The 19,460-nt window shown below is 40.5% G+C and overlaps 1 protein-coding gene across 26 annotated transcripts in view; it reads left to right on the top strand.

Annotated features, from left to right (window-relative positions):
• The window catches only part of PKP4 (plakophilin 4), a 102,659-nt gene that overhangs the window by 33,525 nt on the left and 49,674 nt on the right, over positions 1–19,460 (top strand). For all 26 annotated transcript variants that reach the window (XM_060280025.2, XM_088651910.1, XM_088651899.1 and 23 more), the window contains exon 3: positions 14,645–14,757. In XM_060280025.2, coding sequence (XP_060136008.1) covers positions 14,645–14,757 — 113 coding nt within the window. The remainder of the gene's footprint in view (positions 1–14,644; positions 14,758–19,460) is intronic.

The raw sequence follows: 19,460 nt of genomic DNA, 5'->3' as shown, positions 1-19,460 counted from the left end.
TGTAACCCTCCCCCCAAAATTAAATATCGTTCAGCATTACTGCAGTTGATATACCAGAAGTTATCTAGTTATTAATGTATCAAAGCTGCAGTGAGTTTCCCCCCCAAATATATTTATTGGTTTTATAAAACTGAGAAAGAAAGAAAAAACATATAAAACAAAAAAGTACAAAAATACAAAAAAATCACATAAAACACAAAATTACAAAATAGAAAAAGAAAAACAACAACCATATTTATCATTCATGTATCCTAACATTGTTGACTTCCTTAAGTCCCTCCTTTCTGCTTTTCATTGTATATCATCCTTAGTAATTTCTATATCATGATATATGATATGACAAAGCTGCAGTGAGTTTTAACAATGTCATGTAGAACTTGGTTTCATTATCCTTACAGACTCCCGCTGCCTGCAGCTGAGAGTCACACCATTCACAAAAGAAGTGAGTTTGCATTAGAGTTTCAGTGTAAAGCATGTTGAAATTCCCATGAGGTGCTATAAACCACAAGGAGAGATTTAGAAATACTTTATAAAATCAAAAAGAATGTTTAGAATAGTTTGGCAGAACTTATTTGGAGAAGTCAGAAGGATTCTTACTTTGTGTCCTGCTTTTACAACGGAGGAAAGCCGCCAGGGCTTTTGGAAATATTGATGAGGATGATAAAGCATGTCAGGATGACGCTAGAGAGCATGCCAGTAAATCCAAGCACAATGTGAGGTGGTGTCAGCAGGACTTGACAATCATGCAAGGATCCTGAAGTTTATAATATCTTCCTATTACACATGAAAACTTGAGTGAAAAAGCCTTATTTCCTTGTCATTCTGAAACAAACCTGCTAGTCAGACTTCCCTGTAAGAAGATAGTGGAACACATAATAGAACCTCCTAGGTGCTTACAGATTAGTTGACAATTGATTTTCAGTCATCAGTAGTTATGTATAAGGGGTAATTATGACAGAGCAATATGGTTTTCTTTCATGCTAATGCATTCTGGAAGGCAGGAATGCAGTTAATGTATTTATTATCTGCAAGGCTTTTGACCTAGTTGAATATGACATGGCCATAAGAACGTTTGAGGAATGTGCAGTAGAAAAGAAACTTCCATATGATGGACATGCAGTTGATTGTAAAAAGGCATTATGGAAGATTGTGATATTTATTAGTTACTATTATACCAAACCCTTCCTCTAAAGAGCTTTGAAGTGGCTTAAATGTATGACTCTCAAGATTCCTAATCTGCAGTAAAACTTTACAACATCTGGTAGTGTTAAGGGTGAAAAGTTCAGTAATCATCTTAGTATCTTGAATGGCCTACATGCTACACCAACTATTCTTATTTGTGTTATAATGGCATGCCTGAACATGCCTTTTATGACACTGCTTAATGCAGGAATGGTGATGATCAGCGCTACCTTTTCTTACCTGTGTCTCACAATAATGTATTAGAATCACTTCGTGACTTCCCCTTCCCTTTGGTACAATTTCTTTGTATGTCTAGTTATGGCAAGTCCGGTTTTCCCAGGTTTCACTAAATCCTTGCGCCATATTATTATTTGTATAGAACATAGATGGGCAACTGTTTTGCCCTGAAGGACCGAATGGATTGGTGGGTGAATGGTCAGGGTCACATCCTAGAAGCATGACTGGAGGCAATAGAGCATAGCTTCAACCTCTTCTCCTCAATTGCTGGATCAGATGAAAGATCTGGGAGCAGGATGGTTGCCTTCCATGTGCATCAGGATGTAAGTTGCATTGCGTTGCCTTGGTGAGAAAAAGCAACCAATAAATTAAATAAACAATAATGGTGATAATAATAATAATAATAATAATAATAATAATAATAATAATAATAATAATAATAAGGCCTAGGACAACAGCAGGTCCCCCTCACCATCCTGACCTGATGGTTCCTAGGTGCTGGCAGTAATGGTTCTCCAAAAGTGCCTTTGACCTTGGCCTCCTCCCGCTGTCTGGCATCACTGCAGCTCCCCGGCATGACTCACTGTTCAGGTAATGATCTCTTCACTTCCCTCCATCGCCATTGCCTCTATTGGTCTTCAATGTGCATTCTCCCCCTCCTAGCATCTTGTGAGCATGTGCCCTAGAAAGATGTGGCAGACCCACAGAGCCCTTAGTTGCTGGGCAGAGACTCACCACCTGGTTCTTGGCTTCATTGGTTCCAGGTGCTGGCCTGTCTTTTAATTGGCTTCAGGTAGTGGTGGAGTCATGTGCTTTCAATCCTGAGGACCCCCAGTAGCCTCTAGGTCAGGCATCCCCAAACTTCGGCCCTCCAGATGTTTTGGACTACAATCCCCATCATCCCTGACCACTGGTCCTGTTAGCTAGGGATCGTGGGAGTTGTAGGCCAAAACATCTGGAGGGCCGCAGTTTGGGGATGCCTGCTCTAGGTTCTCCTTGTCCTGCCAGTCCTAGCGCCCCCTGCCACACCGTGACATTCAGCCCCTTATGAAATGGGAGCATACTTTTATGCCAGCCAGCGAGCATGTAACATTGCTTTTCCCTCATATGCCCCCTAAGGCCCGCCCTACTCTAGAAGACACAAGGCCTTCACCTCCTTGTACTGGGGAAGTAACAGAGGGAAATTTAGCAGTGGGTTGACACAAGTGTGGTTGGTAGAGAAAGCAGTCTTTCAATGATAGGGAAAAATCATCAGCTAGGAATATCTGGACCTGCTGACGTGTGTTGTATAACAGAACAGATTTCACAGTAAAAGCAAGCACCACCACTGCCTCTTGTTGATATCGGAGCACCATCATTACCACTCGTTAGTAAGGAACTTGAAGGTGCAGACTAGATTGGTATTTAATTCCTAAATGTCACATCCTTGCTGGATACTTTTCCTTGATGTGCAAAATATTGCAGACTATTGATTTTTGACACTCAAATGTACCCCACTTTGGCTACGATCCTAGCTTCACTTATCTGGGAGCAAGTCCCATTGAATCAAATAGGACTGACTTCAGAATAGACATAGTTAGGATCGTGCTGTTGGTCATGTTCAACCTGATCCTATTAATGTTAACTTGGAAGTAAATCACTCCATTCACTCAGTAGGGCTCTTCCCACATAGGTGTGCATAATCCACATGTCTATTCAGAAACAAGTCCCATTGAATTCAATACCACTTATTCCCTGGATTAGATTGCAGCCTAAGATATAAAACAATTGCTTCTTATTAACCTGTTGAGAGGAGCCTATTGGGTTCACCAGGAGCAGTGTAATTGCTTTGAAAAGTGTTTAGGTAATTGAAAGTACTGGTAGATACTGGCTATTATTGAATACGATTTTTTAAAGATTAGTGTTAAAACCTGTCCTTGGTATAGAGCAGGCTTCCTCAACCTTGGCCCTCCAGATGTTTTGAGACTGCAATTCCAATCATCCCTGACCACTGGTCCTGCTAGCTAGGGATCATGGGAGTTGTAGGCCAAAAACATCTGAAGGGCCGAGGTTGAGGAAGCCTGGTATAAAGACTATCATCTTGAATAAATGTATTTTAACTGAGTTACTGGGAAGTGGAACTCTTCTCCATTTATAATGCAAGTTTCAAAATAGTAGCCAGTAGTCCCAGATTGTGCACTTGAGGCACATGAGTGAGTTAAAAAGATAAATGGGGATCCTTGTCGCTTCCTTGGAAGGGAAAGAATCAAGGGCATTAAGAAATTGCTTGCAGTTTTTGAATATTCAGTCTTCTATTGAGATTGCTATGCCAGTGTTGGTAATTAAACACTCTTCCTGTATGGCAGAGAGCCCAGAGCTGAATGTTTTCCAATATAATTATGTACTTCAGCTCAAACTGAGGCTTCAGTGTTGTTTGTGCTTGCCTCTTGAACTTCCCTTTATTGCAGTTAATAATTCTTATTTACAGTGGACTTCTATTTGCAAAATAATTAAGGCTGCCACACCTTAACTATTTAAACCAACTTTAAAGGTGTTTATGTCAATTTTTTTTTTGAAAAAATCTAAGCACAGTTGTTGTTGTTTTAAAATGAGTATGGTCGAGCAGGGAGAATGGAGATGCAAACTGAACATGAGAATAAAATTCTAAAATAAGACTTGGAATTGCTTCAGGGTAGATCTATGAAATCCACCTTTCTCTTGCCACACAATAAGCCTAGCTCTTGTCTTAATCAAAGTGAGCTTATAGGAGAGGGGCTTAAAGCAATATATTGTTTGGTTTGGTTTGTTTGTTTACCTTGAATGTAATAAGGCTGTCAACCGGCATGCAACAGGATAACTACAAAAAATAATTCCAGAATAAAAGCCAGGTTTAGCCAGTGAAAGGAGAAACAAAAGTCCTGTGGCATCATAAAGACTGAGAATGTCATTATGGTATGAATTTTCATGAAGCAGTTGTCTTACTTTATAAGATGCATGAAGACAATGGCAAATAATGTTTATACACACACCCATACCCACTACTCGTTCCTAATGGACATGGATGACGGTTTAACTATTTTGGCTTTGTATTTAAATTAGTATATTTTTGTATGAAAAACTTGCACCTCTTATGAGCAGGAAAGTTGATATAGCCGCAATAATGACTTTCAGGGTTATAATTTTGTTTTTTTGAAATAGACAGCTAGGAATTGCTGCTGGGAATGAAATTATAGATCTGTGGGATGACTGCTTCTATGCATATGTAAATACTACGGTATCAGCAAATGAGCTGTTGAATTGGCAAGCTGAAATGAATGATGCCTGTTGGGGCATTGTGTTCCTGTTTATCATAAAGGAAAAGCTTTGCTCTGACTATAGCAGCTTATTCTGAATGCAAAAACAAAAAAAACCAATACATCTTTTTTCAAGGTTTTTTTGGCACTGAAGAAAAATTCCAGCCTCCTCTGATTCATTCTCATTCTTTCTGTGTGGGGGCGGGGGTGCGTATGTAGAAAGGTATTGTGAGTGTACTGAGTTGCTAGCTCTGTAGCTTCACGAACAATGACTATCAAGTTTTTTTCCCCTGATGACTTTGATGCATCTTTACTAGACTACTATTGATGGGAAAAGGCCGGTTGCTTATTAAATACTTCCTGTTGATATTGTAGGACAGATTCATATTCAGGACTGGAGGAGAGAGCCTGCAGCAGGTTCCAGGCTGTGATCTCAAAAGAATGGTACCAGACCATTATCATTTCTCATTATGTACCCTACACAACTACCTCTTCGTAAAAAATAATTGTAAATCAAACTTAACTTCATGAACCAATATCAGGGTATTAATATTAACACACTACTATTAATGTATTGATTAGGTTTTGGTTATGCTTGCTATAATTAATGAAAAATAGCTCAATATTGATTGGAGTGCTTGATATAAAGTTCTATAGAATTTTGAATAATTTTTTTAAAAAACTTTTGCATTATGGCCACCATAATGTGTAAACTGGTCCATGTTTGGTGGGTGTCAACAGCTGAGTCACGGGTTGCTTTGCTTATTTTGCTTAGCTCCATTGAAAGCACTCTTCTGACTAGGGAGCACTGATATAGAATTCCCTGGTATTGGCTGTTTCCCAAGCAAGAGATCCTTTTTGTTTTGGTGCCTCGAGACAAATTTCATAGTGTTGTGATGGTGTATATAGGTGTATATAAACAAATACAGCTAGGAGAAAAGTAGTATACCGAACACGCAGTTATTTAAATATTGATCCAGGTAACGGCTCTGAACAAAATGGCGCTTGTAGCCATTCCACAGACTGTCTCAGTAGGGAGAGATGAGAAGCAGGGCTCATTCCATCAGCTTTGCCGAAAGACCAGCTCTCTGAGGCACCTCCTTTCCCTGAACTGTCACTATTAAGAAAAAGAGGTGGGAATAGGTTGATATATATGTGAACTATCCCTGGATAAAGTAACTTTTCTTTTTTAAGTTCTCAACATTCTTAACCTAGCTCAAAGTTATCATCTGAAAATGTCAGATGTTTAACTGATAATCAATTGAAAAATAGGACTTCAGGGCCCTCTTGCCCCAAAATGGCAACTAAGCATTCTGTTTTGGCAAATGCAACCTTGGTTTAAGGAGCCATGTCTCCAGACTAATCATGATAGCAGCATGGCAGGGAAAAAAAGGACTGGGGAGGAGGAAAATGGCTGCAAGCTCATCTCCTAGGGCCTGCGTATTAGCACTAGGCCAAAGTTTCGCTTAGTGTGATGTGCAAAGAACACCATAGTTTTATAAAACTATTTCAACAAACAATAGTTATAATGAACCATGGTTTGTCTTCGTTAGGGTGTCAAAACAAGCAGGGGCTAATTTGAACAGAAGAACAATTGGCAAACTCTGGTAATCCCTACCAATTCTAATCCCATGGAATGTGCCCTCAAAGATGTACAAACTGTTTTTAATTTATATAAGGAATTGGTCAAATAAACTTCGTTAGAGATCCCTTGGCCCCACCCCCCCCATAAAACTGGTAACTTTCCTTGGGAAATTAAATATTCACAAAATACCATACTTTTCTGTGTATAAGGCTAGGTTTTTTTACTCTAAAATAATGTTTAAAAATGGGGGTCGTCTTATACACGGAGGTCATCTTCCCCCATTTTCATAAATTTGAGTCTCCAAAAATAGGGGTCGTGTTATACGGGTGTGTGTGTGTTATACACGAAAAAATACGGTATGTTAATAAATAGATCTAGCAAACCTGCTTAGAGGCATCTGCAGAAAGTTGCCCCTGACCTTTGTCAGTCTCAGTTAAAAGGAAAGAATTCCAAACTATTATTGAAGTTTCCTTCTGTTGGTAAGAGAGACGAATACTCAGTCTATTGATATTTGGAATCATATGAATTAGATTAGCCCCCTTCAAAATTGTAACAAAGATCAGATTATATTGGACAAACAGGCCAAACCCTACGCCAAAGGATAAATGGACATAAATCCGACATCAGGAATCACAAGACAGAGAAACCAGTAGGAGAACACTTCAATCTCCTAGGACATTCTATACAAGATCTCAAAGCAGCTGTTTTATTACAGGAAAATTTCAGAAACAGACTGGAAAGGGAAGTTGCTGAATTGCAACTAATTAACAAGCTGAAAACCATGGAGCCACCTGGAATGAACAGAGACATAGGATTCTTATCTCCTTATACATGATCAAGCTTTCCTTAGCACCTCAGCCCTTGCTCCCCCCCAAGACCAATTGCAGTCATTAACAGTCGTTAAGTCATCAACAGGTTTACCACTTGTATCAGCCCATCACCCATTCCCATCACCCCCACCCCCCACCCTCTGAATATACATAAGGGTCTGGTTACTTCTGTTTCAGTGTATCTGATGAAGTGTGCATGCACACGAAAGCTCATACCAAAATAAAAACTTAGTTGGTCCTTAAGGTGCTACTGAAGGAATTTTTTTATTTTGTTTTGACTCAGAGCAACACTGCTACCTACCTGTAACCAGATTATAAGTGTAATTGTACAGGTCAGAAGAACAGTAGAAGTGTATTTTTTAAGACATTGCAGACTTCCTAGATCAATCTGAGTACTTGGTGATTTCCTCTTGGAGTATAGCAGGATGAGCAAATAAGAAGAAGAGGCTATCGATCTTGAATTTATTTCCTATCTGAAACCATTTGACTTATTTTGCTTACCAGAAACTTGGCTTATAAATATTTATACTGCCCATCTGTGAGGTTTTAGGATACTGCCTCTCTCAGCTTTTAAAGTATGCAAGTGTAGTTGTGGGAGAGACTGTTCTCATTTCTGCAGATATTCAGATGTACTGTACACAAAATACTTAAAAAATTAACAAATAATGGGCATAAATAAACTGTTAGGGAAAAATACTTCAAGGATTTATTGATTTCCCTTAAATCAATAAATCACCAAGTCAAGAATGTTTTGAGCAAGTACTATTGTATATTGAGAAAGCATACAAAGACCAGATATTTTGTTGTTTGGGGATGTTAATGTGTAGGGATAATGAATGAATGAGTAACCACAATCCTTTTAGTACAAATGATACAAATTTATTAGGGGAACCTCAACCCTGGGGTCTGAATGTGACCCTCCAGTCCCCTCTGTCTGGCCCTTGTGACTCTCTACAGGACACAACTCTTGCTGATCCTGCCCCTTGCCCTCCTGGAGTACTTCTCATGAGTAGAATGTGCCCTTGGACCATGATGATACCTTTTATTTGCCTGGATGGAGACTACAGGTGTGAATAGAAACCTATAGGCATCTGTTACATTGCTTAGATCAGGCATCCCCAAACTGCGGCCCTCCAGATGTTGTGGCCTACAACTCCCATGATCCCTAGCTAAGAGGACCAGTGGTAAGGGATGATGGGAATTGTAGTACATTACATCTGAAGGGCCGAAGTTTGGGGATACCTGGCTTAGGTGGATAAAACAAAAACCAATTTTGTATATTTCTCCAACAATGCGAGCCGAGTTGACTACATTCTTGTTTTGTTCAACGTTGTTTCTGAGGTAAAAAATTTAAGGGTCAAGTTCCTAGTGATCATCTTTCACAGAGGCACTGACGTGGGCTTCAGATTGATGTCACTCGCCCCATCATGTGTGCGCAATGTGATATGACATCATGCGTGTGCCACTTGCCCGCTGCCACCCACTGCTTTGCCTCTACTAGCTCTCTGGCACTGCCACAGAGACTGGGCCGGGGCCTCCATTGGAGCCCGCTGTGGCCATGGATATGTCCTGTGGAGCTGGTGCTTATGTTGCACCATGTGACATCACACACGCGGCACGTTGGGTTGCCTGGCTGGGCACCCACAATGGAAATTTTGTGGATGCTAAGAGATAACGCCCCCCCCCCGACTGAGATGGTGCCCATTATCTTTGCAACAAGGAGCAGCAACACGTGAGCTCCCATTGCTGTGTCCCAGCTCCTGCCAACCTAGCAGTTCAAAAGCACGCCAGTGCGAGTAGATAAATAGGTACTGCTGCGGTGGGAAGGTAAATGGCATTTCCGTGCACTGTCACAGTGTCCTGCTGCTCCAGTAGCACTTTAGTCACACTGGCTGCATGACCCAGAAAACTGTCTTTGGACAAACTCATAGTCAAATTTTACTGGACTTAACCATCCGGCGTCCTTTACCTTTATATTGAAGAAAGGTATCCTGCATGGTTATTGTCTGTGCAAGGTGATGGGTTTAAGAGATGACTTTATAAATAATGGCCCATTTAACCTGGCATATTGAACCATACCTGTGATTTCGTGTGAATGAGCAGCATGCTAGTGCACACTGCTCAAAAGTTTGCACTTTGCCCCTTTCCTGTTCCTGCTGCATCGGGGAGGAACCAGACTAGGGAGGTTCTGGTTTGTCATTATGTACAAACCTGGGCCTATGACTTGTTTCTCTCCAAATAAACTGTTTTTTTGTTTCTGTTTGTGGTTTGTATGGAGAAAAACAAACCATGAACCCAGGTTTGCATGCAATAACATCCTGCGTGACGTGGGAGATGTGAGACATGGTATTTTGAGCAGTGTGCACCAACACATGAAGGGGGTTGTGGGAGGATTTTTGTGTGGACAAATGCTCATGTATATCCAGATTTAATAAACTGAGATCATCTGAACAACAGCCATACTGGTTACTTGCAGAAAGAGGTCCATCACACTCTTGAATGTTATGAGCTTGACCTGTAAATATTTATGCCAACATACTGTAGCAAGCAACATTTGTCTGGGTATAATTATTCTAAGTGTACGTTAGTGAAAAGACTTTACAAACCCATTTAACTCTAATTTGCTTCCTTCAGTAGCACCTTAAAGACCAACTAAGTTTTTATTTTGGTATGAGCTTTCGTGTGTATGCACACTTCTTCAGATACAGATACAGTGTGCATGCACACGAAAGCTCATACCAAAATAAAAACTTAGTTGGTCTTTAAGGTGCTACTGAAGGAATTTTTTTTTATTTTGCTTCGACTCAGACCAACACGGCTACCTACCTGTAACTCTAATTTGCTTGTTATCCTAATTATTCCTAGGGTTCTGATTAGTTAGGTATGTTTTAGTGTGGGATGTCTTTACTGCTGCTTTCAAATTCATGAGATTTGAGTTATGTTCTTATCCTGTTGTCTTATAGATAAGTTGCTTTGATCACTTTCTCCTTCCAGTAATATGCAACTTTCCTTTGTAGACTAGCCACATTTTTTTAACAGAGATCTTGAATTCAAGTTGCATCTCTTCACAGTAGTTTTAAAAACGTTTTACTAGTACTGGAACTGCTACTGATTACTTATATGTAACCCAGTGCCAACTTTTTTTTAAGGATGAGGAATTGAGGCAGAAGCTGATAGAATCACTTTCGATTTGCACAGGCTAATAGAGGCCAATCTGTTCTCTCCGTGTTGTGCACATTCTTATAATCAAATTTTCTGCCATAGTGATAGATGCAAGCTTGTGCTTGCCTATCTGGTGTACAGTGTGCCATAGACACATTAGAATATCAGTGGTACAGCAGTGAGGAAAGCATTGCCATGAACACTGAAACAAATATTGGCTTTCAGGCTTCATGAAGTGATAAACACTGCTGTCTTTCCGGCTGGTCCAAATATTAGTTCTGTAAGTAAAGGTAAATTAAGTGTGCTGTAGATTTTGCAATCTTGTTTCGAATTCGCAGCTCCTGGAAGACCAAGCTAAGCAATATATAGGGAAAACGAAACATTGGCTTCCTACTTTTTAAATGTAGATGCTTGAACGTTGTGCAGATACCTCTTAAGTATGTATTTTTTTCAGTTTTCAATTTAACAATAATAATCTTTGTCTTTACCTTTAATCGTCCCTTATAATTGTATCCTTCATTTTGACTTCCCTCCACTCCTTCTCTGGTTACATAGAGAAATCGTTTTATTAAACCACTCCCCCCCCCCTTGACATCTTTCTATTATCATTCTATCTACTTTCCCCAAAAAATCACATTTTAACTGCTTGGTTTTATATTAATCCTGCTAATGCATTTAATTGTTTACAATAATTCTTTAAATAAAGGAAACTTGCCCATTCTTCAATGTCTGGAAAAATCTGGACATATGGCAAACCGTATCAGAAGTGGTGATTTTGGCGATTTTGGGGGGAGGGATCTCTAAAACTTCTTTTTTTTTATATCGCAAAACAAAACTCTCAACAAGTTTGGCCAAAAAAAAGCTCAACAACATGAATACATGGCCACTGTATTTTAGATACCAGGGGCTTATGCAAGTAATCATCATTTTAATGGTTGACATTCTAACATCCATTAAATTTATTTTATGGATGGCTGTTACATGATGTATAATGGATGTTTGTTTGTTCTGAAGTCTGACCTTGTCTATAAATGCCAGTAAAAAGATTTAAACCCTTCAACACAAATGATATACTCAACACCATTTTATTGTGTGTGTGTATGAAGCTTATTAGAGGATTAATTGGAGTCATTAACATTCATTTTCCTTCTGATGGAAGTTTACAGCAAGATAACTTTACTGTCATATGTTAACATCACTGAACTTTACATATGTGAATCTGTCCATTTTCTAAAAAGATAGGAGATTGAGGTATTTCATCTGGGCTCCTTTTAGATGTCTGGTAGAAAAGTTTGGAAACCAAAATATTCCTGGAAGCCAACACAAAATTTCTAGGTGTTTGGGCAATTAGATGTCTTGGATTTTTCTAGTCTTGGGGGCTATTTCTTGTGGAAGAAAAGGAGGGGAAGTATTTTACCATTGGGTCATCTCCCGCTTGGATTACTGCAATGCGCTCTGCGTGGGGCTACCTTTGAAGGTGACCCGGAAACTGCAACTAATCCAGAATGCGGCAGCTAGACTGGTGACTGGGAGTGGCCGCCGGGACCACATAACACCGGTCCTGAGAGATCTACACTGGCTCCCAGTACGTTTCTGAGCACAATTCAGTGTTGGTGTTGCCCTTTAAAGCCCTAAACTGCCTCGGTCCTGTATACCTGAAGGAGCGTCTCTACCCTCACCGTTCAGCCCAGACACTGAGATCCAGCGCCGAGGGCTTTCTGGCGGTTCCCTCATTGCCATAGCTGTCAAGTTTTCCCTCTTCTCGCGAGGAAGCCTATTCAGCATAAGGGAATTTCCCTTTAAAAAAAGGGAGAACTTGACAGCTATGCTCATTGCGAGAAGTGAGGTTACAGGGAACCAGACAGAGGGCCTTCTCAGTAGCAGCACCCACCCTGTGAAACGCCCTTCCATCAGATGTCAAGGAAATAAGCAGCTATCTTAATTGTAAAAGACATCTGAAGGCAGCCCTGTTTAGGGAAGTTTTTAATATTTAATGCTGTATTGTTTTAATATTCAATTGGCAGCCGCCCAGAGTGACTGGGGAGAATCAGCCAGATGGGCGGGGAATAAATAATAAATTATTATTATTATTATTATTAAAGAATAATTGACTGTTCTGTTTGTGTCAAGTAAATAACATATGTAGCTCCATGAACTCTTTTGGTTCAACACACTTTGCTCTAACCCAAGGACAAACAGATCTCATTCTTATAGTAATCACCACCCCTTTAGTTTGCCCAGATCTGTGAAGGCTGTTGGGAATTAACCAGCTGTCATATTGACTTTTCTAAACTTGGGTGGCTTTTACAGCCTCCTTCTTACATCTCTCCTCAACTTTTGAAATAAAATGATGTGGTTTAAGCTTAATAATCAACCGAGGAGCAAGCAAACTAATAAGCAGATTTATCCTAGAAATCAGAACAGAAACGTGACTGGACTAAAAAGGCAGACGAAAGGACGTTCTAACCAATACTGACTTGGCACAGATATTGAATTGCCAGATGGACTTGGCTTCCAAATGTTGATTCTCAGCTGGCACAGACTATTGGCAGCATGCATCCAAGTTGGCCAGTCCAAACAAGACAGATAGCTCTGTTAGAAAAACTTAGGTGTAGGCTTTTTTAATACATGATAATCGACAGCAGAAGGCAAGCTGGGGCAACGGCGCTCACCTGACCTCCACTCAGTTGTGTCACTGCTACTTACCACTGCAAGTACATTGTGATGACCTCCCCTTCTACCTCCCTGTAAGCAGCAACAGTGAAAGGATGAGAGGTTAGGTGAGCACTTCTGACACACCTATGAGGATAGTATTACAGTCCACGTGTGGCGGAAGAGCTACCTCTACAACAAGGCTGGGAAACCTGTGGGCCTTAGATGTTGCTGGAATACATACAACTCCCTTAATCCCTGACCTTTGGCCAAGCTGGCTAGGGCTGATGGGAACTGGAGCCCAACAATATCTAGATGACAGCAGGTTAGCACTCCTGCTCCAGAATTTGTTTGAAGTTGTACTTAAAAGGTGATTTGTAAAACGGGTTCAGTACTGAATGTGATCCAGGGAATGAAGCTCCATTAGCAGTGTTGGCCAGCAGAACATCTGGTGGAATTCAAAGTGAAACACAGGGGCTATAGAAAAATTGACTCAGAACCTGCTTGGCCATGTGCAAGTACCCTAATAATTTAAGTAACTGCCCCGCAAATTTTTGGGAATCTTCTGCTTTTGATTATTGGTTTTGTTTCTACACTACTCCTATAAGTTTGAAGAGCAAACTTCCAAAATGACAAGACACTTGCAAATGGAGTTGAGTATTTTATGCAGAGTTTTTTTATTTAAAAAATCGCAATGTCTTTTTCTAACATTACCTCAAAATTGATTTGTAGTAGCAGGAACTGGTGGTATAAATTTATGGGAGAAAAACGTATAGTCACACAATTTTCGGTTGCGTTGAGGTATGTTATTTATAGCATCTAGGGCAGGCACCCCCAAACTTCGGCCCTCCAGATGTTTTGGACTACAATTCCCATCTTCCCCGACCACTGGTCCTGTTAGCTAGGGATCATGGGAGTTGTAGGCCAGAAACATCTGGAGGGCCGCAGTTTGGGGATGCCTGATCTAGGGTAAAGGAAACCCCAAATCATCCTAATTCATTTATTGAGCTCCACAAGGGGGAGGGGGAGAAAAAGAGAGGTAGTTGAGTGGCACATGGAAACTGTATTTGCAAACATGCATTCCTGAGATGGATGGATTATGGAAGTCTCCTCATCTTGGGAAACAGGAATGAGCAGCTGATGTACGTATAAGGAGAATGCTTTTTCCAAAACCTCTACTGTTGACACCGTTAAGCAGCCTGTGACTTGGCCTGCACAGAGGTGAACATGTTAAGGCTATAATTCAGCCCTTTCTTATCATTTCAAAGTGTGACCCTTATTTAAGGAACTAGTTTCCAACTTGGCCTGTGAACCTTTTGCACAGAGGCTGCCATATTTCTTCACTTGTAAAACACCTCTCTCCAGTGATGATGGCAGTGAATCATAAACTGCTTTCAAGCCATAAAAACTTGGTATGTGTACCTTGGCACATTCAGCTGTATGCTAAAGTTACATTAATCCTACTAGGCCATATTTTTCAGTAACTAAGCACCCTCAAGCTAACTTTTGAGGAGCCTTTAAGGAGTAGTAAGCAAGTCCTTGCTCGTGGATATGTACTGTTTTTTCAGATGACTTACCAGTACTAATAGGAAAAGGGGTTTTGTTTCTCATTTTTAGTTCACTTTAATTCCTTCATTGGTGTGGACCAATATATTTCTTTTATCCTACCAGCAGCACTTTTAAAAATATATATATAATTTTAAAATTCTTTTTTTTAATTACAGGAGCTCCAGTTTCAAAGGCTCACCAGAGAGCTTGAGGTGGAAAGGCAGATTGTTGCCAGTCAGTTAGAAAGATGCAGGCTTGGAGCAGAATCACCGAGCATTGCAAGCACAAGGTACACATCCCGGAGTCTTTAATTTCCAAACTGTCATTTATGTACTTGCAACAAACATTTATTTCATCACACTTTTGTGTAATCTCAGATTCTCTTTGAATGCATGAGCATCGTATTTGTCACCGATTGATGTTACAGTTATTTTTGCGAATGGCTACTTGAGATTCATGGATTTTATCAGTGATTTTTTTGTATTTGAAAAATGTTTAGGGTACTCTTATTTTTCTATTCATATTGAAATACTGCCCCTCAATGAGGCCAAACTTAGATTCACAAAATGTTTAAGGGTATGCGTTGTCGTTCCCCAGGAAAAAAGCACTGGATTTTATACTGTAGGACCTTTGGTTGCTTGATTACTCTCCAGATGGTCAACCCAACGAATAATGAATGTATGCTTGATTGGCTGCAGTTAACCATTTATGGAGTAGTAACTTTCCGCTGTGTGCAGGTTCCTGTTTAGTAAGCTGATCATCAGAATCCTTTTACGTGTGAGAATTTTACCATTCCTCTCCCCTAGATTTCTGATTTATAGGCTCAGATACATTAGTAAAATACATTTTGACACTTTTCTTGGTATCCCTTTGTGAAGAGGACTATGGTACTGGCACTGTGTTTACATCACAGCAACCTCGCTATCATCAACTTGGGTTCTCATGAGTTTAGAACGTATTTATTGCTTTCATGGTGCTTTCCATGTATTCCTGTTGTTCCTATCTGGGATTAGCTTGATAACTAGTGTTTTAGCTATAATGCAATATTGCACTTTATACCTATCAACATCTGCAACAAACAAGTGATACTGATTATTCTTGTTTAATAGGTGGCTGTCCAGATAATTAAGGTAATAGAGGTTTAGGAAAAATCGTTAGCAGGAAAATTAAATCAATTTTTCATGCATGTATTTTATGTAACCTGTCAAAAATTCAGAAGCAGCTATTTTTCTAGCCAAGCACCTAGCTACTCATGAGTGGCAAGATTTCCATAATCACTGGAAAGAGTGGCACAATGTAGAGGAGTTTTAAAAAGAAATGAAGGGCTGAAATGTTCAGGTTTAGGTTTGATAACTGAGCAGCTGGCACAGAACCAAAATAGTCCAACATGCACAAGTCCCCTGCCCACTATTCCTTTCATTACACATGTGATCTCTGTGTTTTCAGTCAATGGAGTTACTAAGTGTGTAAGAGCCTGAAAAGCATCTTAAAATGATGTCCACACACAGGACAGATGATAAATATGCATAAACAACACCATATTTTGTTCAGTTGTATTGCATGTGAAATTAGTGGAGATAATGGTGACATTTGGATGATCACCTTGGTACTTAATAAGCAGAGAAATGAATGAGCCTTTTGCCTACGCATGCAGTCCCTTCATCCCTCCTTTTCTGTGAGCTGCAGTTATAACAATATGTTTCTAATTGGTTGCAGTTTCCTGCTTCATACAAACTGGGAAACTATGGTTACCAGCTCCAGAATAAGCCAGGATGTCAAATCATGTCCAAAATTTGATTTAATATTAAACCAACTTCAAATCATGGCTTCATATCCTAGCTTGCTCCAGAGCAGATAATTATAGTTTCCTGGTTCAGACAAAATAAGAAATTATGGTTAGAGGCTTCCTGGTTTAATTGCAATTGACATGAATGGTCTGTTGGAATGGGCAAAACACTTGTTTATATCTAGACTTATTAAGCATAAATAATCACCTGAACTGGGTCACTGTCCATAAATTTTTGTCTTCTTGTTAGCATATTCCATGTCTTCTACACCATTTGATGGCATTAATCTGTAAGAGCGTTTGAAAAATCACTTGTCAATTTGTCAATATTTTCCTATAATACAGTAAGTAATGGAAGGAACAGACTGGAGGGAAACCGTTAAGTGAGATGTATCTTGGAAATTTGTCAGCAGCAATTTGGCTCTAAATCTTGTTGGTCAACATTTTCTCCAGGATGAGTGCTTGCTAGGCTGTATGCATCTAATATACTTTTCTAGCTCTGGCGCATCTTTTGCATTGGGGGGGGGGGACTCACTACCACATAGTTTGAGATTTATATTTGAAAGGCAAAGGGGCCCCTGACCGTCAGGTCCAGTCGTGTCTGACTCTGGGGTTGCGGCGCTCATCTCGCTCTATAGGCCGAGGGAGTCGGCGTTTGTCCGCAGACAGCTTCCGGGTCATGTGGCCAGCATGACAAAGCTGCTTCTGGCGAACCAGAGCAGCGCACGGAAACGCCCTTTAACTTTCCGCCGGAGCGGTCTCTATTTATCTACTTGCACTTTGATGTGCTTTCGAACTACTAGGTTGGCAGGAGCTGGGACCGAGCAACTGGAGCTCACCCCGTTGCAGGGATTCGAACCGCCGACCTTCTGATCAGCAAGCCCTAGACTCTGTGGTTTAACCCACAGCACCACCTGGGTCACTTTATATATTTGTAGGAAGATGAATAAATAACACGAAGGGTTCTTTTACTATTTCAAATGCATACTGTGGATTGGGCAGTTCCTTAAATGTTCTCATCCCCACCAAATCAGTCCTAAACGCTTAGAACGGTTGCCTACAAAAAGAAACAGCCTGTCTTGGTTAGAAGCGTATGCGGGGGCCTTCAGGGCCAGATGTCTCCGGAAGCTGGAATCTGCTGGAGCAAATGCCTCCTTAGTTACAATTTGAAGCGAAACACAGCATCACAATGCAATCAAACAGTACGTCTCATAAACTAGCTTGTAGGAGGTACTACTTCACACTGATGTAGTGAAGTAGTACCTCCTATAACTTTAAAAGAGGATTGGACAGATGGAGGATAAGGCTATGTTATTCCTCCAGTGTCCGAGGTAGTATGCTGGAAATCACTAGTGTGGGAGCGTTCTGTTGCACCTATTTCCTACTTGGAGCTTTTCCATAGGCACCTGGCTGGGCTTTTAGTCCAACCCAGCAGAGTTCTTTCTTATTTCATTCTTAGTAAGCAGCATGGCAAATTGTGCTACACGCTCTTTGCAAACTGCTTAACTGATCACAACTGATTCACAACACCCATTCTGTTTGGTAGGCCTCGCTCTCAAGGATGTATTGTATACCACCCTTCATCCAAAACACAGAAACATTTTAATTACTTTCATGGAACCTGTGTTTAAGACATTCAGTGGTATGCTTGAAATCAAAGGCAAATTTGATGCACAACTATCGGGGAACTCGTTCTTTTGCTACATTGCCTTTTAAATATGTTCAAATGACAGTTAGTTTTCTGGGTGTGAGTAGATGCTGTACAGCAGCCTTCCTCAACCTGGTGACCTCCAGATGGTTTGACCGGCAACTCCCATCGTCCCTGATCAAGATGGTTGTAGCTGATGGAGGTTGTAGTACAGCAACATCCGAAGAGCTACTGATTGAGGAAGGCTGCTCTAAATAGTATCATACAGTGGTAGAAACAACTTTTGAGATCGGCTGTGTATAAAGGGAATTAGGTAACACAACAGGTTGCAGTGAAGAACCAGAGAATCCGTATTCTTCTTTGCCAGCTAGCATTAAACATCGCTTCTGAAATGTCTCAACTTATGGCTCAGTCATTTGACCCACTCTTCCATTACAGTCACTCGAGCCTCTAATTCTCCCCCAGTGAATTAAGCAAGTGCTGGCAAGGAAGCAATAGCAGTGTCCAAAGGCACCCTTTGCACCTCATCAGCCACAGTTCTAAATAATTACCGAGTGTGAGATTGCAGCACTAGTTTTTAAACTCTATTGTAGCCCTCGTTCAGTCACTAAACATGTTTTTATTTGTAATGCATTTCTAAAATAGATATAGTCAGGCTTCCTCAAACTCCCATGATCCCTAGCTAGCAGGACCAGTGGCCAGGGATGATGGGACTTGTAGTCTCAAAACATTTGGAGGGCCGAGTTTGAGGAAACCTGGATATAGTCATAAGAGCTTTGGTTATACCTTTGCTCGGTTTCTGATGCACTGCTCCCCCCCCCCCAGCGCATTTCTCAAATCTTGAATTTGGCAACTAAGCAGGTGTCCATGCATCTGCTTACAATAGGCCAGGTCCTCTGAGGCTCTTCTTGCTAGGACACTTCACAGCTCACATCCCCTTCCCCTGGCTTTCACTCTGCTGTGGTATGGAGGAGTCAAGAAACAGTAGGCATTTTGCCTTCTTTGAACCTCAGCAGAAGCAAGAGACCCTATTGCGCCTTTTCCATGTGCCAGAGGGAAAGGGGTTTGCAGCAAGTCCTGGATACTAAGCCAAGCAAATTTCTGTGGACTATTGCTTTTCCTGAGTTGCTTCATATTTTATAAATGTGAATCATATATGAATCTTATATAAATTAATAATATTTCAGCAGCTGTATTTGAACTTCAGCTCCTGAAAGTTAATGTACTTTAACTCTTGAAGATAGTGACCATAACTATTTGCTGCTGTATGCATCAGGCATACAAAATATGTACAAACAGCTACAAAACAGGCGGCCAGGGACTGTTCTTGTTCATCAGTGCTTACGTTGCATATACACGTATTAGGAGTGGAAGAATCAGAGCATAGGAAACTTTTGACTAAAGGCTAGACTTTTGCTTAACGCCTAAATGCTACCTGTGCTGCAACCTTTGGGGCTGATAAATAGTAGGCTCGCATCCAAACACCCTGTTACAGCCAGGTTTGAGCATGATGATTGCTCTTCTTATCACCCAGTTACCCTTTCCTTCAAACTAATAT

This window comes from Zootoca vivipara, chromosome 1 (genome assembly GCF_965207765.1).
Source record: "Zootoca vivipara chromosome 1, rZooViv2.hap1.1, whole genome shotgun sequence".
NCBI lineage: Eukaryota > Metazoa > Chordata > Lepidosauria > Squamata > Lacertidae > Zootoca > Zootoca vivipara.
Note: the sequence above shows the minus strand (reverse complement) of the source record. Positions and strands in the feature narration are given on the sequence as shown.